Here is a 21,956-nt window from a genome sequence, read left to right on the forward strand (position 1 = left end):
CTAGGACAGTTCAGATGGCTGGTTGATGACCTTTTTACTAAGGAATATGTTAGTGTTTTGTAAGTTAATTTTCTAAAATTGGGTTGTAAATATTGTATATTTATATTGCGTTGCAATTGTAAATATTGAGAATTCGTATAATTGTGTACATGCAGGGATCCCTTGTAAATAAGGCTTTTGGTGTCAATGGGATTTCCCTGTTTAAATAAGTAAAATAAAATCATCTCAAACACTAAAAAAATACTCCGAGATTTTGGTAAAACATTTTATATCCAAAGCAAAACCAGAATGCCAGTTTCCCCTGCCCAGTCAGCCAGAGTCAGTCCCATACAGTGACATGGGGGGAGGGGGACAGTCAAAGAGGGGACAACACGCTACATTATCTGCAGACAAGCTCTTTGGCGTGCCAGTTGGACAATAAAAACTAGAATAAAACAATTGATTACTAACATTGGAGCAGGATAAAGGCAAACTCTGGCAGACAGAGAGAGAGAAAGTCAGGTCTGTTCAAGGTTATGCCAACGGATCTCCTTGATGGTATTTCTGAGTACCATTAGAAGGTAGTCGTCGCCAAGGAAATCAAAGACCATGAAGGAAAATACTCTTCTCTTGTGGTATTTGGGTTTGGCTGGGGACCAGTACTACAGGCCATCTTCACATTCACAAAAAGCGCAATTAAAACAGAATAAAATCAAATAAATCACCTCTCAACAGTCTCTGTTTCCAATTTCTATAGGTGAAAAAAGATAAACCAATCCCAATCAATATAAAAATGGCATAATATAATTGTACATGTTGTTCTCAGCCTGGTGAAATTTGAAGAGTTCTTCACACAAAGAAAAGTATAGAATGTCTCCCCACTGGTCGTACACTTTCACACTAGTGGCTTAAATACTTTCATATTTAAATGGCTGTTAGAGGAAAAAGGTACTTTTGGAATAAAATAAAAAAGGACAAATACAAATACAATACATTTAAGTGGCTTAGTGGCATAAAACATATGAAATAAAACTAATTTCATAAATTCCTTCATGTACAAAGTCAATAAAATATAGGTTCCAGTGCTTTGGGAGATAAAATAAAACCAACTATAATCAAGAATACAAACAAATAATCATCATATTTCTTCCTTTTTTTCTGTACTGATCATAAGCCATATCAAATCAAAGTGTTACCCCTAGTCCCTCATCCAAATTCATTTGTTACCTGTTAGTTTATTCATGTATTGTACGGCCGTAGTTTGGTTTCTACAGGGTTGGTTTGGTTTGTACCTGGTGAGTGTGTGTAGTTTTATCTGGCTGACCCAAAGCTGTCAGTTCTACAAGCACAAACCGGGTGAGGTACTGAAGTCTCGCTCAAAGTGTTGATTTGAACACAGCCTCATGGCACACTGCTGTGTGTGTGTGTGTGTGTGTGTGTGTGTGTGTGTGTGTGTGTGTGTGTGTGTGTGTTAGGCTGGTGCTGTGTTTTTACAGTGCGGAATACGACACTACAGACCAATATATTTGACTGCTCCTCTCTCTCCTAACTACACAGTACAACAGGGATCATCAACTAGATTCAGCCGCGGGGCGATATTTTCTTGAGCGGATGGTCAGGGGGCCAGAACATAATTACACAGAATTTGTAGACTGCTAATTGACTGCAAGAAGCCCAAACAGATATGAAAACATAATAATTTCAAACCTTGCTTACATTTGTATACGATCACATCTCTCTATTATGCTTGGGAATACTTTTATGCGTGGGAATACATTTATTTTACTAACCCTAAAATCACTTGGAGCTGATTTTCTGGCGTTTAACAGTCTTTTATGTAAACAATAATTTTTTTAAAAGTGTCTCAGAAAACTTGCGAGGCCAAATAATCACCCGTGGGCAAAATTTGTAGCGCAGGCCGCCAGTTGGGGAACCCTGCACTACAATATACTAAAACACAACCCACTCCTTCGCTCTCCACACTCTCCAGCTAACCCAGATAGAGTGGGGCTTCAGGTGGCTAACACAACCCACTCCTTCACTCTCCATCTAACCCAGATAGAGTGGGGCTTCAGGTGGCTAACACAAGGCATGTTGGCAGGTTAAGGACTGGGCTACAGAAGATCCTGAGTCGCTACATAGAACCTTGTGGCATTACTTACACTGTGGAGCTACATAACTTCTTCAATCGCTACACTATCTCACAATGCAGGGCCAATCCATCTCTCCTCAACATCCACACAGGGGTCAGAGGACATGGAGTAGACTTGGCAGTACCCTAAAGGCTAAAGGTCAAAGGTCACACAGGAGATGGCAGTACCATAGAGGTCATGGCAGTGTGTTTTACAGAGGAAGGGTGTGTGTGTGTGTGTGTGTGTGTGTGTTAAACCGTTGGCAGTACCTCACTTATTTCCCTTCAAATAACAGGGGCCCCTCTGTGTTAGAGTGAACAAGAAGCTGTCTGTGCTTGTTGTGTGTTCGCGTGTGTACTAGATTGTGTATCATTTAGAGGTGCTCTGATATTTACAGTGGTAGGGAACAACTATTTCAATCCGAAACATGGATTTGGTTTCTCACATTGCTGTTGAATGTGTATCTATGTGAGTGTTAAAGGTGTGCATCCATGAGAATTTTGAGTGTGTGTGTTTAAGTGTGTCTCAGTGTGTGTACAGTGTCTATGCGAGTGCTTACAGTGTATGTGAGGGCGTTTGGAGTGCATATGTAGCAGGGTTGTTGAACAGAGCAAAAGCATATATCACAGTATATCAGTGCTCTCGGGGGTGTATATCCAGTGGGTGTTCTGTACGTACCATATGTGCCTGTGTCTGTGTCTGTGTGTGTGTGTGTGTGTGTGTGTGTGTGTGTGGTGTGTGTGTGTGTGTGTGTGTGTGTGTGTGTGTGTGTCTGTGTGTGTACACTCCCTCTACAGTATATCTGTGTCCTCTATGCTGAAGCTGGATCTGCGGCTGGAGTCAACCGAGGCCTCAGGGGACATGGCAGAGAGCAGAGGGTCTCCACCCAGAGGAGACAGAGGCTCGTCCATCATCAGGAAGCCCAGGTCGCCTCTCCTTCCCTGGGTGCCCAGGAGGCCGAGCTCCCCTAGCCCTGACAAGCCCTCCGGGTAGCCAGGCACCCCGTCACACAAGTTCAGCGACTGGGCAAAGTCAAAGGGCTGAGAGCTGCCCACAGCTGGGTACTGGAGGGGAAGTTGGGGCTGGAGGTGAGGGGGGAGAGGAGGCAGCTGTCTGGGCTGGCCCTGCTGGGGCTGGATGTGGTGGGACTGGGGGTGGTGTAGGTGTTGTTGGCCCTGGGCATGAGCTTGGTGCTGGGCCTGCTGCTGCTGCTGGAGCTTCTCCTCAGGGCTGGTCTCCTGTTTGACGTAGGAACCCATCAGCTCCCCAGAACCCATCCCAGAGGGAGAGGAGCTGGGGAGGCCGTGCAGACGAGCCTGCATCTCCAACTCCTACAGACACAGAGAGGAGGAAGAAGAGAGGGTAAAGAGAGGGGGAGATGATTAAATACAGATGACTGCATGGCATGGCATTCTAGAGCTCATACTGTACATGCTCTCTACCTCAATGTGTGTATGCGTGTGATGCATGAATGAATGTTGTGTGTGTGTGTTACCTCGATGCGCAGCCACAGCTGTTTGTTGGCCATCTCCATCCTCTTGAAGTTGTTCTCTACCTCTCTGGTCCTCTGCATGTCCTTCTGCATACGCTTGATGTACTCTACGGATGCCCTCAGAATAGTGCCCTTATTCCAGCGCACGTCCCTATAGAACATTACAGAAGAACACCTTTCCCAGTGAGCACTAGATGTTGAAAATACATCTTTTCAATGTCTTCGCCACCAAAAATATGTCTTTTCAATGTCTTTTTCTCATACGGTTAGAAGGATCACATTTCTTTCTCATGAGTATAGTTCAGTTCACCAAACAAGAAGCAGGACACATAAGAATACATCTTCTGCTAACACATATACATAGAACCAAGAGAGAGACTGACACCGACCGAGAGAGAGAGAGAGACCGACACCGACCGAGAGAGAGAGACCGAGACCGACACCGACCGAGAGAGAGAGACCGACACCGACCGAGAGAGAGAGAGAGAGAGAGACCGACACCGACCGAGAGAGAGAGAGAGAGAGAGAGACCGACTGCGAGAGAGAGACCGACCGCGAGAGAGACCGACCGCGAGAGAGAGAGAGACACCGACCGCGAGAGAGAGAGAGAGAGAGAGAGACACCGACCGCGCGAGAGAGAGAGAGAGACCGACACCGACCGCGCGAGAGAGAGACCGACACCGACCGCGCGAGAGAGAGACCGACACCGACCGCGCGAGAGAGAGACCGACACCGACCGCGCGAGAGAGACCGACACCGACCGCGCGAGAGAGAGGCCGACACCGACCGAGAGAGAGAGAGACCGACACCGACCGAGAGAGAGAGAGACCGACACCGACCGAGAGAGAGACCGACACCGACCGTGCGAGAGAGAGACCGACACCGACCGCGCGAGAGAGAGACCGACACCGACCGCGCGAGAGAGAGACCGACACCGACCGAGAGAGAGAGACCGACCGAGAGAGAGACCGACACCGACCGCGAGAGATAGAGACCGACACCGACCGCGAGAGAGACCGACACCGACCGCGAGAGAGAGACCGACACCGACCGCGAGAGCGACCGACCGAGAGAGACCGACCGCGCGCGAGAGAGACCGACCGCGCGCGAGAGAGACCGACACCGACCGCGAGAGAGACCGACACCGACCGCGAGAGAGACCGACACCGACCGCGAGAGAGACCGACACCGACCGAGAGAGAGAGAGACCGACCGCGAGAGAGAGAGAGAGACCGACCGCGCGAGAGAGAGAGAGAGACCGACCGCGCTCGCGAGAGAGAGAGACCGACCGCGCTCGCGAGAGAGAGAGACCGACCGCGCTCGCGAGAGAGTCCGACCGCGCTCGCGAGAGAGACCGACCGCGCTCGCGAGAGAGAGAGACCGACCGCGCTCGCGAGAGAGACCGACCGCGCTCGCGAGAGAGACCGACCGCGCTCGCGAGAGAGACCGACCGCGCTCGCGAGAGAGACCGACCGCGCGCGAGAGAGAGAGACCGACCGCGCTCGCGAGAGAGACCGACCGCGCTCGCGAGAGAGAGAGACCGACCGCGCTCGCGAGAGAGACCGACCGCGCTCGCGAGAGAGAGAGACCGACCGCGCGCGAGAGAGAGAGACCGACCGCGCGCGAGAGAGAGAGACCGACCGCGCGCGAGAGAGAGAGAGAGTGAGAGAGACCAACCGCGCGCGCGAGAGAGAGAGAGACCGACCGCGCGAGAGAGAGAGAGACCGACCGCGCGCGAGAGAGAGAGAGAGAGACCGACCACGCGCGAGAGAGAGAGAGACCGACCGCGCGCGAGCGAGAGAGACCGACCGCGCTCGCGAGAGAGACCGACCGCGCTCGCGAGAGAGACCGACCGCGCTCGCGAGAGAGACCGACCGCGCTCGCGAGAGAGACCGACCGCGCTCGCGAGAGAGACCGACCGCGCTCGCGAGAGAGACCGACCGCGCGAGAGAGAGAGACCGACCGCGCGCGAGAGAGAGAGACCGACCGCGCGCGAGAGAGAGAGACCGACCGCGCGCGAGAGAGAGAGACCGACCGCGCGCGAGAGAGAGAGACCGACCGCGCGCGAGAGAGAGAGAGAGTGAGAGAGACCAACCGCGCGCGCGAGAGAGAGAGAGACCGACCGCGCGAGAGAGAGAGAGACCGACCGCGCGAGAGAGAGAGAGACCGACCGCGCGCGAGAGAGAGAGACCGACAGCGCGAGAGAGAGAGAGAGAGACCGACCACGCGCGAGAGAGAGAGACCGACCGCGCGCGAGCGAGAGAGAGAGACCGACCGCGCGAGAGAGAGAGAGAGAGAGAGACCGACCGCGCTCGCGAGAGAGAGAGAGAGAGACCGACCGCGCTCGCGAGAGAGATAGACCGACCGCGCTCGCGAGAGAGATAGACCGACCGCGCTCGCGAGAGAGACCGACCGCGCGCGAGAGAGAGACCGACCGCGCGCGAGAGAGAGAGACCGACCGCGCTCGCGAGAGAGACCGACCGCGCTCGCGAGAGAGAGACCGACCGCGATCGCGAGAGAGACCGACCGCGCTCGCGAGAGAGACCGACCGCGCGCGAGAGAGAGAGACCGACCGCGCGCGAGAGAGAGAGACCGACCGCGCGCGAGAGAGAGACCGACCGCGCGCGAGAGAGAGAGTGAGAGAGACCAACCGCGTGCGCGAGAGAGAGAGAGACCGACCGCGCGAGAGAGAGAGAGACCGACCGCGCGCGAGAGAGAGAGACCGACCGTGCGGGAGAGAGAGAGAGAGACCGACCACGCGCGAGAGAGAGAGAGAGACCGACCGCGCGCGAGCGAGAGAGAGAGACCGACCGCGCGAGAGAGAGAGAGAGACCGACCGCGCGAGAGAGAGAGAGAGACCGACCTAGAGAGACCGACCGCGCGCGAGAGAGACCGACCGCGAGAGAGAGAGAGACCGACCGCGATAGAGAGAGAGAGACCGACCGCGCGCGAGAGAGAGAGAGAGACCGACCGCGCGCGAGAGAGAGACCGACCGCGCGCGAGAGAGAGACCGACACCGACCGCGAGAGAGAGACCGACACCGACCGCGAGAGAGAGACCGACACCGACCGCGCGAGAGAGACCGACAACGCGCGAGAGAGAGAGACCGACCTAGAGAGACCGACCGCGCACGAGAGAGACCGACCGCGAGAGAGAGAGAGACCGACCGCGATAGAGAGAGAGAGACCGACCGCGCGCGAGAGAGAGAGAGACCGACCGCGCGCGAGAGAGAGAGACCGACACCGACCGCGAGAGAGAGACCGACACCGACCGCGAGAGAGAGACCGACACCGACCGCGCGAGAGAGACCGACAGCGCGCAAGAGAGACCGACCGCGCGCGAGAGAGACCGACCGCGCACGAGAGAGACCGACCGCGCGCGAGAGAGAGAGAGACCGACCGCGCGAGAGAGAGACCGACCGCGCGAGAGAGAGAGAGACCGACCGCGCGAGAGAGAGACCGACCGCGCGAGAGAGAGAGAGAGACCGACCGCGCGAGAGAGACCGACCGCGCGAGAGAGAGAGAGAGACCGACCGCGCGAGAGAGAGAGAGAGAGACCGACCGCGCGCGAGAGAGAGAGAGAGAGAGAGAGACCGACCGCGCGCGAGAGAGAGAGAGAGAGAGAGAGACCGACCGCGCGCGAGAGAGAGAGAGAGAGACCGACCGCGCGCGAGAGAGAGAGAGACCGACGCCGACCGCGAGAGAGAGACCGACGCCGACCGCGAGAGAGAGACCGACACCGACCGCGAGACCGACACCGACCGCGAGACCGACACCGACCGCGAGAGAGACACTGACACCGACCGCGAGAGAGAGACCGACACCGACCGCGAGAGAGAGACCGACACCGACCGCGAGAGAGAGACCGACACCGACCGCGAGAGAGGGACCGACACCGACCGCGAGAGAGGGACCGACACCGACCGCGAGAGAGAGACCGAGACCGACCGCGAGAGAGAGACCGACACCGACTGCGAGAGAGAGACCGACACCGACCGCGAGAGAGAGAGACCGACACCGACCGCGAGATAGAGAGACCGACACCGAGAGAGAGACCGACACCGAGAGAGACCGACACCGAGAGAGAGAGACCGACACCGACCGCGAGAGACCGACACTGACCGAGAAAGACCGACACCGACCGCGAGAGAAAGAGACCGACCGCGAGAGAGAGCGAGAGAGACCGACCGCGAGAGAGAGAGAGAGACCGACCGCGAGAGAGAGAGAGAGAGAGAGTGAGAGACCGCGAGAGAGAGAGTGAGAGACCGCGAGAGAGAGTCCGACCGCGAGAGCGAGAGAGAGACCGACCGCGAGAGCGAGAGAGAGACCGACCGCGAGAGCGAGACCGATCGCGAGAGAGAGAGAGAGACCGACCGCGAGAGAGAGACCGACACCGACTGCGAGCGAGAGACCGACAGCGAGAGAGAGACCGACACCGACCGCGAGAGAGAGACCGACACCGACCGCGAGAGAGAGACCGACACCGACCGCGAGAGAGAGAGACCGACACCGACCGCGAGAGAGAGAGACCGACACCGACCGTGAGAGAGAGAGACCGACACCGAGAGAGAGACCGACACCGAGAGAGAGACCGACACTGACCGCGAGAGAGAGAGACCGCCCGCGAGAGAGAGAGACCGACCGCGAGAGAGAGACCGACCGCGAGAGAGAGAGAGAGACCGACCGCGAGAGAGAGACCGACACCGACCGCGAGAGAGAGACCGACACCGACCGAGAGAGAGAGAGACCGACACCGACCGAGAGAGAGAGAGAGAGACCGACACCGACCGAGAGAGAGAGAGAGAGACCGACACCGACCGAGAGAGAGAGAGACCGACACCGACCGAGAGAGAGAGAGGGAGACCGACACCGACCGAGAGAGACCGACACCGAGAGAGAGAGAGACCGACACCGACCGCGAGAGAGACCGACACCGACCGCGAGAGAGACCGACACCGACCGCGAGAGAGACCGACACCGACCGCGAGAGAGACCGACACCGACCGCGAGAGAGAGAGGGAGACCGACACCGACCGCGAGAGAGAGAGGGAGACCGACACCGACCGCGAGAGAGAGAGGGAGACCGACACCGACCGCGAGAGAGAGAGGGAGACCGACACCGACCGTGAGAGAGAGAGGGAGACCGACACCGACCGCGAGAGAGAGGTACCGACCGCGAGAGAGAGAGACCGACCGCGCGCGAGAGAGAGAGAGGAGAGAGACTGACCGCACGCGAGAGAGAGAGAGACCGACCGCGCGCAAGAGAGAGAGAGAGACCGCGCGAGAGAGAGAGAGACCGACCGCGCGCGAGAGAGAGAGACCGACCGCACGCGAGAGAGACCGACCGCGCGCAAGAGAGAGAGACCGACCGCGCGAGAGAGAGCGACCGACCGCGCGAGAGAGAGACCGACCGCGCGAGAGAGAGAGAGACCGACCGCGCGAGAGAGAGAGAGACCGACCGCGCGCGAGAGAGAGAGACCGACCGAGAGAGAGACCGACCGCGCGCGAGAGAGAGACCGACCGCGCGCGAGAGAGAGACCAACCGCCCGCGAGAGAGAGAGAGACCGACCGCGCAAGCGAGAGAGAGACCGACCGCGCGAGAGAGAGAGACCGACCGCGCAAGCGAGAGAGAGACCGACCGCGCGAGAGAGAGAGACCGACCGCGCGAGAGAGAGAGACCGACCGCGCGAGAGAGAGAGAGACCGACCGCGCGAGAGAGACCGACCGCGCGAGAGAGAGAGACCGACCGCGCGAGAGAGAGAGAGAGACCGACCGCGCGCGAGAGATAGAGACCGACCGACCGCGCGCGAGAGATAGAGACCGACCGCGCGCGAGAGGGAGAGAGAGACCGACCGCGCGAGAGAGAGAGACCGACCGCGCGAGAGAGAGAGACCGACCGCGCGAGAGAGAGAGACCGACCGCGCGAGATAGAGAGAGACCGACCGCGCGAGATAGAGAGAGACCGACCGCACGAGATAGAGAGAGACCGACCGCGCGAGAGAGAGAGAGACCGACCGCGCGAGAGAGAGACCGACCGTGCGCGCGAGAGAGAGACCGACCGTGCGCGCGAGAGAGAGACCGACCGTGCGCGCGAGAGAGAGACCGACCGCGCGAGAGAGAGACCGACCGCGCGAGAGAGAGACCGACCGCGCGAGAGAGAGACCGACCGCGCGAGAGAGTAAGAGACCGCGCGAGAGAGAGAGAGACCGCGCGAGAGAGAGAGAGACCGCGCGAGAGAGAGAGAGATCGACCGCGTGAGCGAGACCGACACCGACCGCGAGAGAGACCGACACCGACCGCGAGAGAGAGACCGACACCGACCGCGAGAGAGAGACCGACACCGACCGAGAGAGAGAGAGAGACCGACCGCGCGAGAGAGAGCGACACCGAGAGAGAGACCGACACCGAGAGAGAGAGACCGACCGCGCGAGAGAGAAAGCGAGAGAGAGACCGACCGCGCGCGCGAGAGAGAGAGACCGACAGAGAGAGAGACCGACCGCGCGCGAGAGAGAGAGAGAGAGAAGAGAGGAGAGGAGAGGAGAGAGGAGAGAGAGACCGACCGTGCGACAGAGAGAGAGAGACCGACCGAGAGAGAGAGACAGACCGCGCGCGCGCGCGAGGGAGAGAGAACGTGCGAGAGAGAGAGAGACCGCGCGAGAGAGAGAGAGACCGCGCGAGAGAGAGAGACCGCGTGAGAGAGAGACTGCGCGAGAGAGAGACCGACACCGAGAGAGAGAGAGACCGACACCGAGAGAGAGAGAGAGACCGACACCGAGAGAGAGAGAGAGACCGACACCGAGAGAGAGAGACCGACACCGACCGCGAGAGACCGACACTGACCGAGAAAGACCGACCGCGCGAGAGACCGACACCGACCGCGAGAGAGAGAGACCGACACCGACCGCGAGAGAGAGAGACCGACACCGACCGGGAGAGAGAGAGACCGACCGCGATAGAGAGAGACCGACCGCGAGAGAGAGAGACCGACCGCGAGAGAGAGAGACCGACCGCGAGAGAGAGAGACCGACCGCGAGAGAGAGAGACCGACCGCGAGAGAGAGAGACCGCGCGAGAGAGAGAGACCGCGCGAGAGAGAGACCGCGCGAGAGAGAGACCGCGCGAGAGAGAGAGACCGACCGCGCGAGCGAGACCGACACCGACCGCGAGAGAGACCGACACCGACCGCGAGAGAGACCGACACCGACCGCGAGAGACCGACACCGACCGCGAGAGAGAGACCGACACCGACCGCGAGAGAGAGACCGACACCGACCGAGAGAGAAAGACCGACCGCGCGAGAGAGAGCGACACCGAGAGAGAGACCGACACCGAGAGAGAGAGACCGACCGCGCGAGAGAGAAAGCGAGAGAGAGACCGACCGCGCGCGAGAGAGAGAGACCGACCGAGAGAGAGACCGACCGCGCGCGAGAGAGAGAGAGAGAGAAGAGAAGAGAGGAGAGGAGAGAGGAGAGAGAGAGAGAGAGACCGACCGTGCGACAGAGAGAGAGAGACCGACCGAGAGAGAGAGAGACCGACCGCGCGCGCGAGGGAGAGAGACCGTGCGAGAGAGAGAGACCGCGCGAGAGAGAGAGACCGCGCGAGAGAGAGACCGCGCGAGAGAGACCGACCGCGCGAGAGAGAGACCGACACCGAGAAAGAGAGAGACCGACACCGAGAGAGAGAGAGAGAGACCGACACCGAGAGAGAGAGAGAGAGACCGACACCGAGAGAGAGAGACCGACACCGACCGCGAGAGACCGACACTGACCGAGAAAGACCGACCGCGCGAGAGACCGACACCGACCGCGAGAGAGAGACCGACACCGACCGCGAGAGAGAGAGACCGACACCGACCGGGAGAGAGAGAGACCGACCGCGATAGAGAGAGACCGACCGCGATAGAGAGAGACCGACCGCGAGAGAGAGAGACCGACCGCGAGAGAGAGAGACCGACCGCGAGAGAGAGAGACCGACCGCGAGAGAGAGAGACCGACCGCGAGAGAGAGAGACCGACCGCGAGAGAGAGAGACCGACCGCGAGAGAGAGACCGAGACCGACAGCGAGAGAGAGAGACCGACAGCGAGAGAGAGAGACCGAGACCGACCGCGAGAGAGAGACCGAGACCGACCGCGAGAGAGAGAGACCGACACCGAGAGAGAGAGAGAGAGAGACCGAGAGAGAGAGAGACCGACACCGAGAGAGAGAGAGACCGACACCGAGAGAGAGAGAGACCGACACCGAGAGAGAGACCGACACCGAGAGAGAGAGAGACCGACACCGAGAGAGAGAGAGACCGACACCGAGAGAGAGAGAGACCGACACCGAGAGAGAGAGAGACCGACACCGAGAGAGAGAGAGACCAACACCGAGAGAGAGAGAGACCAACACCGAGAGAGAGAGACCAACACATAGAACAACAAATATTAACACGGTGAAGTGAGGTGACTTACAGGTCGTTGGTTTTGGGGATCATGCCGCCCAGCTCTTTAATGCGGTCGTTGATGTTGAACCTCCTCCTCCTCTCAACTAAACCACAGGAAAAGAGGGAACGATGAAAGGAGGTGAAGAGAACATGGGAAAACTTGTTGCAACAATGGCATTTGGAATTTCATGCGAGGCAGTCCACCTTCAACAACCCAATAACATGAACACAAAGGCACGCACACACACACACTGACGTGACTAAACACTCTGGCTGTTATTGCTGACTTTGCAGCAGAGCCCTAATAAAGACATAGTGTAGATGAGTGGTTGTCAGCTTGGAGGTTAGAGACAGAGAGAAGCTTGGAGGTTAGAGACAGAGAGAAGCTTGGAGGTTAGAGAGAGAGAAGCTTGGAGGTTAGAGACAGAGCGACAGAGAGAAGCTTGGAGGTTAGAGACAGACACAGAGAGAGAGACAGACAAAGAGAGAGACAGATGAGGAAGTCAGATTCCAGCTCTATACAGATGACCTTGTCCTACTGTCACCAATAGAGCCAATTCTACAGGAACAACTTAACATTCTTTGGGAATACAGCATCAACTGGGCAATTAATATCAACTTTTAAAAAATTTGATTTTTCAGAAAAAGGCCAGGAATCAGAGGATCAGACACTCCTTCAAATTAGTAAGGGAACACCCCCCTGAAATGGACAAAAATTAATGGGATCTTACTGGCACCGTACGAAACATATACACGATGTACAATACCACTCAAATGGACGAGGTTTCATTCAAAACTGATTGCAAATGCCATATTGCAAATGCCAAGTGTCACACAGTAAAAATCCAAAAGATGGCGAGCACGCTCCACCGTAAATGTTCTTATTGCAAATGTAACACAAATCAAGACCCAAGAGTAAGTTTTTGAATTTTTTTCAAAATTTTATCACCCCTTAAAAAACAGCTTCTGGACCGTTTTTTGAAATTCTTCCGATTTTTTTTTGTCAATTACACATGTATAAGAACTGTATGAACATACTTCTGTCATATTTTATTGTCATAATTTGTATTTTATTTTACTTGTCCATAAGGCATATGTTTTGTCCATTTGCAATATGATTTCATAGGAAGTCAAAAGTCCAAGTCAAAATTCTGTGAACCATTGCCAAATGCCATAAAAAAATTCCAAATGCAATATGAAAGTATTGAATGTGCCAAATCAGGATGTTTTGTCTATTTGCAATATCATATCATAGGAAGTCAAAAGTCGAAGTCAGTCACTTTTTTTGTTGCCAAATGCCATAAGAAATGTCCAAATGCAATATGAAAGTATTGAAAGTGCCAAAAAGTGTTATGTCCATTTGCTATATACGATCATAGGAAGTCGGTTTTCAAACCCAAAAGTCAGTGAACCATGTCCAAATGGCATTTATACGTCCCAAATGATATATAGCCCGATGTTAAGCCATGAATCAACCTAGATGGTCTATCTGTCATGTATGATGAGGGAGAAGTGAGACTCTGTTGTTTTTTTAACCATTTTTTAAAAAACGTCCAAAATGACAAGGGGCTTTGATAGTTCTATTGGATGGGCACGGGTGGGGAGTGCTCCCTCCCCAATTGTAGACCCCTTGCACCCCCCTAAAGACATTAAAAACCATTTTAAAAATGTGCTCCTGGTAACGCATTCCAATCACCAGGCGCACAGCTGTCCATTTGCAATATGTTTCAATGGGCATTTAGCATCACGAATGTGACATGCTGAAAAATACTGCAGAAATGCAAAATTGACTGGCCCGATGAACTCGGGATGGCCGGGCAGTGATAGTGGTTCCTCTCCATCGCTCGTTGTGTTGATTTCATCATGTCCATTTGGTGATGTTTTTTCACTGTTGAATCTTATTGCAAATGTACTGTCCATTTGCAATATGTTTCAATGGGCATTTAGCATCACGAATTTGACATGCTAAAAAATACTGCAGAAATGCAAAATTGACTAGCCCGATGATGGCCGGGCAGTGATTCTGGTTCCTCTCCATCGCTCGTTGCTGTCGATTTCAGAATGCCCAAAATTTACAGCGCCTTCTGTTTAAAACCTTAATAAAAACATAAAACACGTAGATACGTTCTAGCTGCGGGTCCAGTTCTGACATTATGTATAGGCCTAGCTGAGGCTACCCCGAAACCCAAGTTTCGGCTCGATAGGTCATTTGGAGCCCGAGCAGAGACCTTAATTGGTGCTGAAAATCCACATTTTCCGGGCATTGCTACGGGGTCCTTGAATGAGCTATCGGACAGACTTTAGGGTCCGTCTCCATGGGCCGAGGCGGTTTTAATGCACCTAGTCTTGCGACTCTGGGACTTTTCTAAATGTCGTCATTTTTGTGACGATCAAAATGTATTGAAGTTATTGCAAATGTACGAGGCTGTTTCTCGGTCTGACAACCTTCTAGAGCCACATAACTCACCGTGCACTATCGACTTGAGCTCTAGAACAGGTTTCTAAAGTTTCAGAGCTCTAAGTCTGACGGTTCTTTGATAGTTCTAACAAAGGTAACTATTGTAGGCTCTGTATGTCTCTAAGCCTCACACTGTCACTTCGTCCTTGCTGTGTGTGTGTGTGTGTGTGTGAGCTTTTCTTGGAAATCTGATGGGATAAATTATTGATTTACAGTTCATGAGGGTTGCCTAATCACGCGTATGAAGTTTTGGAAAGATCTGACCTTTTTAACCCTTCGAAACAGCCACTATGACCCCAATGTAAGGGACTTCCGGTTGGCACAGGAAGCTGAAAGTAAACATATCCTCATTGGGGTTGGCTTTTACAGAATCTTGAGTTTTAAGTCTTTACGTTAAGAACTGACTGATTTACACAGGGTTGAATTCACTATTTCACACAAACTGCAGGTTGGGTATGGCAAAACACTTTTAGGGTGATTTTAACCACTTCCGGTTGCTCCAGGAAGCTTAGAATCGACACAGGTAGACTTCATAGTGGCCTGATGGATTGTCATCGAAGACAGGTTCATAAGGCATTCATAACCCACATAGGCTTCAGGTTGAATTTAGGGGAGCAGGCAATGTATTCCTATGGGGAGAGAAGTCATTGCAAACTGTTTGATGTAAACACCTTCTTTTAACTATTAAGGGTTAATGCCACACGGTCAAGGTTAGGCTTGCACAGATCGGGAGGACCTCAGGAACGTTTTTGTGCTTCTAATCCTAACGGTTCTCCCGCTGTCACCCAAAAGCACCTGCAATTTAGGGCCAGGCTTCATTATGGGCCTACTTTTTTCATGGTCGCAGCACTCAGACCGAGCAAGCTACGGTCAAGCGGGGCATCTCGTTGAACTCGGCACAGCCTAGAGATTATGGTAATGCCATTGTAGGCTCTGTGTGTCTTTAAGCCCCGCACTGTGTCACACCATCCTTTATGTGAGTGTGTGTGTGTGTGTGTGTTTTTTTCTTTGACATCTGTTCAGAGAAATAACTGATTTACAGTTCATGAGGGTTGCCTAATCATACAAATGAAGTTTTGGAAAGATCTGACCTTTTTAACCCTTCGAAACAGCCCCTATGACACCATTTTAAGGCACTTCCGGTTGACACAGGATGCTGAAAGTGAAAATATATCCTCCTTGGGGTAGGCTCTTATAGAATATTGAGTTTTAAGTCTTTACGTCAAGAACTGACTTATTTACAGAGGGTTGAATGAGCGTGTGTTATTTCAGAAAATCACAGAAATCTCGCAGAGCTCCGAAACCCGCCTTAACGGATTCGTCTGAACATGCAACTGGATCTGTAACTTTTTGGAGAAAAAAATATTTTTTTTATGATCATCACCAATTGTACGATTTCTCTTAAATTACGATAGATAAATGTCTGGTTCTTTTTTCCTGACACTGTAGGTTCATGTACTTCGACGTGAAGCGGTCAAATTAGTGCTCTATTTTCGTTTTTGACCTTTAATCCCAGAAAAATGGCCTTAACTCAAAAAGCGTTGAGGCCTCGACGCCATCTTGTTCGGGGCCAACTACCCATTATGCCAAACCTATGCTCACCAAGTTTCGTCTTTGAAGTCTTTTCCATCTAGGAGAAATGGCCACGTCGTGATTGGTGATGTTTTGTACATTTGCAATAAGATTACATTCGCCATCTGGTGGTATTTTCCGGGACAGCAGAAAAATGACCAACATTTGAAAAATGTATAAAACGGAAACCGAATGTCAGAGAGATCTTCACAGAAGATCTGGCCCAGGTCCGTGAATTTTACAAACATTCGCGGACGTCTAGTAAGGGACCGTACATTTGCAATATGCAGTTTCTCATCGATCATACAGCAAATGCCAAAATGTGCCCTTCATGTATGGAAATACCATGGTTGAACATGCCCAATGGTGCAACTACCTGGGACCAAAAATCTGTGCCTCAGGGGTATTTTTTCTTTAGTGAATGCACTAAAGAAAAAGCCTGCAATGTATTTTATTGTATAAAAATAAACAAATATTCTTATCCAAATCTGGTGCAAAATATTCAATAGTGTAATCTGACCAATTGCAAATAGTAATAATAATAATAATAATAATAATAATAGTAAAATTGCAAATAGTAGTGGTATGGGTGGTAATGGTAATGATAGCAGTTTAATGATGGTAGTTGTAGGTCTGATGTAAAGGTGAAGATGACCGTTATTTAGTTATAGTTTCATTTTCCATATTTAGATTTTTATATTGATTACATTTCTACTATTGACTGTTACCATTTTATTGTTATTATTTTTGTATTATTATTTACTACCATTTATTATTATTATTTGTTATCATATATAATTTTATTACAATGTATATTGTATACATTGTTGCTTTGGCAATATTGACAATGTTTTTCATGCCAATAAAGCAGCTTGAATTTGAATTTGAGAGAGACCGAGAGAGACTGACCGAGCGAGAGAGAGAGAGAGACCGAGAGAGAGAGACCGAGAGAGAGAGATTGACCGACCGAGAGATTGACCGACCAAGAGAGAGGAGAGACCGACCGAGAGAGAGGAGAGACCGACCGAGAGAGGACAACACCGACCGAGAGAGAGAGGGCGAGAGACCGACCGAGAGAGAGAGAGCGAGAGACCGACCGAGAGAGAGAGAGCGAGAGACCGACCGAGAGAGAGAGAGCGAGAGACCGACCGAGAGAGAGAGAGCGAGGGACCGACCGAGAGAGAGAGAGAGAGCGAGAGACCGACCGAGAGAGCGAGAGAGAGCGAGAGACCGACCGAGAGAGAGACCGACCGAGAGAGAGCGAGCGAGAGACCGAGAGAGAGAGAGCGAGAGAGCGACCGAGAGAGCGAGAGACCGACCGAGAGAGCGAGAGACCGAGAGAGAGCGAGAGAGACCGACCGAGAGAGAGAGAGAGTGCGAGAGACCGACCGAGAGAGAGAGAGAGAGCGAGAGACCGACCGAGAGAGAGCGAGAGACCGAGAGAGAGCGAGAGACCGACCGAGAGAGAGAGAGAGTGCGAGAGACCGACTGAGAGAGAGAGAGAGAGAGCGAGAGACCGACCGAGAGAGGGCGAGAGACCGACCGAGAGAGAGCGAGAGACCGAGAGAGAGAGAGCGACCGACCGAGAGAGAGAGAGAGAGAGTGCGAGAGACCGACCGAGAGAGAGAGAGAGAGCGAGCGAGAGACCGACCGAGAGAGAGCGAGAGACCGACCGAGAGAGAGCGAGAGACCGACAGAGAAAGAGAGACAGCGAGAGACCGACCGAGAGAGAGAGCGAGAGACCGACAGAGCACGCGAGAGACCGGCCGAGAGAGAGCGAGAGACCGGCCGAGAGAGAGCGAGAGACCGGCCGAGAGAGAGCGAGAGACCGGCCGAGAGAGAGCGAGAGACCGGCCGAGAGAGAGCGAGAGACCGACCGAGAGAGCGAGAGACCGACCGAGAGAGAGCGAGAGACCGACCGAGAGAGACCGACCGAGAGAGACCGACCGAGAGAGACCGAGAGAGACCGAGAGAGACCGAGAGAGACCGACCGAGACCGAGAGAGACCGACCGAGACCGACCGAGACCGAGAGAGACCGACCGAGACACCGACCGACCGAGACACCGACCGACCGAGACACCGACCGACCGAGACACCGACCGCCCGAGACACCGACCGCCCGAGACACCGACCGACCGAGAGAGACCGACCGAGAGAGACCGACCGACCGAGAGAGACCGACCGACCGAGAGAGACCGACCGAGAGAGCAAAAGAGAGCGAGAGGCCGACCGAGAGAGAGCGAGAGACCGACCGAGAGAGAGCGAGAGACCGACCGAGAGAGAGCGAGAGACCGACCGAGAGAGAGCGAGAGACCGACCGAGAGAGAGCGAGAGACCGACCGAGAGAGACCGAGAGACCGACCGAGAGAGAACGAGACCGACCGAGAGAGAACGAGAGACCGACCGAGAGAGAGCACGAAAGAGAGAAACCAACACCGACGGAGAGAGAGAGAGACCAACACAGAGAGAGAGAGACACCGACCGAGAAAGAGAGACAGAGAGAGAGAGAGAGACAGAGAGAGAGAGACAGAGAGAGAGAGAGCACGAGAGAGACCGAGAGTGCGAGAGACCGACCCGAGAGAGAGCAAGAGAGAGACAGATAGCGAGAGAGCGAGAGACCGACCGCGAGAGAGAGCACGAGAGAGACCGAGCGCGCGAGAGAGCACGAGAGCGAGAGAGACCGAGAGCGCGAGAGACCGAGAGCGCGAGAGACTGAGAGCGCGAGAGACTGAGAGACAGATCGCGAGAGAGCGAGAGACAGATCGCGAGAGACCGACCGCGAGAGAGAGCACGAGAGAGACCAAAAGAGAGCACAGGAGAGACCGAGAGCGAGAACGAGAGAGACCGAGACCGAGAACGAGAGAGACCGAGAGCGAGAACGAGAGAGACCGAGAGCAAGAGAGAGCACGAGAGAGAGAGACCGACCGAGAGAGAGAGACCGACCGAGAGCGAGAGAGAGCACGAGAGAGAGAGACCGACCGAGAGAGAGAGACCGACCGAGAGAGAGAGACCGACCGAGAGAGACACACCGACAGAGAGAGACACACCGACAGAGAGAGACACACCGACAGAGAGAGACCGACACCAACCGATGGAGACCGAGACCGACCGAGCGAGAGACCGACCGAGCGAGAGACCGACCGAGCGAGAGACCGACCGAGCGAGAGACCGACAGAGCGAGCGAGAGACCGACAGAGAGAGCGAGAGATCGACAGAGAGAGCGAGAGACCGACTGAGAGAGAGCGAGAGACCGAGAGAGACCGACCGAGAGCGAGAGACAGAGCGAGAGAGACCGACAGAGAGAGAGCGAGAGACCGACAGAGAGAGAGGGAGAGACCGACAGAGAGAGAGGGAGAGACCGAGAGGGAGAGACCGAGAGACCGACCGAGAGAGAAAGAGACCGACCGAGAGAGAGACCGACCGAGAGCGAGAGCCCGACCGAGAGAGGCGAGAGACCGACACCGACTGACCGAGAGAGAAAGAGACCGACCGACACCGTCCGAGAGAGAGACATATGATTACAGACATTGACCCTTTCTCTCTCAGCTTATTCACTGTCAAGCCACTAACACCTCTGTCTGATCACAGCCAAATTACGTTGTTCCTCAAAAGAACAGACATGGAAACAACCACACATTCACAGCCCAGTAAGCTGTACAACATCAGCAATTGATAGAGATGGGCCCAAAACAGCACAGAAGAATACCAGAAAGCAACCTGTAACCAAAATATCCAAACACTATTAGATAACTTTCTGGATACCACATTCACTCACGGTAAAGAAGGCATCAATCTAGCAGTAAAAAACATCAACTATATATATTCAGGCAAAAGAAGCACAATTGAAATTGATAAAAAACTAAACAAAAAAAGACCACAGATGACAACTGGTTTGATGCAGATTGTAAAATTATAAGGAAAAAACTTACACCACTATCCAACCAAAAGCACAGAGACCCAAATAATGGTGAATTACGCCTTCATTACTGTGAGACTTTAAAACTCTATAAACGTACACTCAGAACCAAAAAAGCCCGAGAGAAAGGAGAGACCGACCGAGAGAGAGGAGAGACCGACCGAGAGAGAGGAGAGACCGACCGAGAGAGAGGAGAGATCGACCGAGAGAGAGAGAGACCGAGAGCGAACAACACCGACCGACAACACCAAATCCTCAGCCCCTGGTGTTAGTCTCCACAATTCAGAGGTTAAATGCCTAATCTTCGCAGATGACCTATGCCTGCTGTCACCCACAGCACATGGCCTACAGCAGAGCCTGGACCTGCTAGAGCAGTACTGCCAGACCTGGGCCCTGGCAGTAAACTGCAAAAATACTAAAATAATGATTTTCCACAGAAGATCCAGATCTCAGGGAATTAGACCAAAGTTCTCAATTGCTACAAAATATATAGAGTACTGCACACACTACAATTACTTAGGTTTAAAAATAAGCTCAACTGGACACCTTAATGAGGCAGTGAATGAACAGAGAGAAAGCATGCAGGGCATTCTACACCATTAAAAAGAAACTAATTCAAATTGAAATACCTAAAATTATACCTAACATTTGGCTAAAACTAATTGAATGTGTCATTGAACCAATTGCACTTTATGGCAACGAGGTGTGGGGTCCACTTGCAAAACAAGATTTCATCAAATGGGACAAACACCCCATTGAAACCCTGCACGCAGAGTTCTGTAAGATTCTCCTACATGTCCAGAGGAAAACTACAAACAATGCATGCAGCCCTCAGTGTCCCTCTACCTACCTCACCTGCAGCAGACAGAGCCAAGGACATGCCTACAACACCAAGAACACTTTCTATGCAACGTTTCCACAACACCCTCTCTCTTGTCGAAGCAGAGGTCATAGAACTCAGAGAGAACAAGCTTGAAGAGGCGGACACTGTCCAGAAACTAAAAGAAGAGATGGAACAGTTCAGGGAGGAGAGCAGAGCATCTATTGCTAAATTAGAAAGCAGAATGGACAAACTGAGTCAGACAAATGATGACCTCAGACACCATCTGAGCACAACAAGAGAGGAGCTAGAACAAAGAGAGAGGTACATTGACACCCTCAACCAGCAGCTAGTCATTATGTCCTCTGCATCTAGAGAACATGTCCACCAGCTTGGTTCAACACAAGCAGAACCTGAGACCAGCATGGCCTCCACCACACAGCCTGATGACGCTGCACCAGCCTACCAGTCTACTCCAGCCCAGATCAGCCAACCAGCCTCCCAGTCTGCTCTAGCCCATGTCAGCCACCCTGCTTCCCAGTCTGCTCCAGCACAGTGTGCTCCAGCCCAGGTCAGCCAACCAGCCTCTCAGTCTGATCTAGCCCATGTCAGCCTACCTGCTTCCCAGTCTGCTCCAGCACAATGTGCTCCAGCCCAGGTCAGCCAACCAGCCTCCCAGTCTGCTCTAGCCCAGGTCAACCTACCAGCCACTCTGTCTGCTCCAGCCCAGGTCAGAATACCAGCCTCCCAGTCTGCTCCATCCAGACAGTCACCCACAATTGCAATCCTTATTGATTCAAATGGGAAGTTCTTAGTCCAGGAAAGATTATTCCCTAGACACCAGGTGTATAAGTTCTGGTGTCCTACAACTGACAGTGCAATGCAGCTACTCAGTCAGACCAGGATTGACACCCCCGACAACATCATCATCCACACTGGCACAAACCACCTTCATGCCAAAGGTGAAAATGTATTTGGGGCAGTGAGAAGAGTGGCAGAACGGGCACAGGCTCGGTTCCCAACAACCAATATAGTTGTGTCCACCCTCCTACCAAGAAAATACTTCCCAGGACAGTTGATCATCAAAATAAATGAACAGATCACTGTGGACTGTGCCTCACTGCTCAACGTCAGAACGGCTCACCACCCCACTCTGACATGTCAAC

The 21,956-nt window shown here is 53.5% G+C and overlaps 1 protein-coding gene across 3 annotated transcripts in view; it reads right to left on the reverse strand.

The window, feature by feature from the left end:
- Positions 1 to 251: 251 nt before the first annotated feature.
- tfeb (transcription factor EB) overlaps positions 252 to 21,956 on the reverse strand; it is a 138,767-nt gene continuing 117,062 nt past the window's right edge. For all 3 annotated transcript variants that reach the window (XM_014166987.3, XM_014166986.3, XM_082967448.1), the window contains exons 10-12: positions 12,052 to 12,127; positions 3,607 to 3,754; positions 252 to 3,442 (exon numbers count right to left, since the gene is read on the reverse strand). In XM_014166987.3, coding sequence (XP_014022462.1) covers positions 2,903 to 3,442; positions 3,607 to 3,754; positions 12,052 to 12,127 — 764 coding nt within the window. In that variant the 3' untranslated portion in view covers positions 252 to 2,902. The remainder of the gene's footprint in view (positions 3,443 to 3,606; positions 3,755 to 12,051; positions 12,128 to 21,956) is intronic.

Source organism: Salmo salar, chromosome 22 (genome assembly GCF_965601325.2).
Source record: "Salmo salar chromosome 22, fSalSal1, whole genome shotgun sequence".
In the NCBI taxonomy this organism is placed as follows: domain Eukaryota; kingdom Metazoa; phylum Chordata; class Actinopteri; order Salmoniformes; family Salmonidae; genus Salmo; species Salmo salar.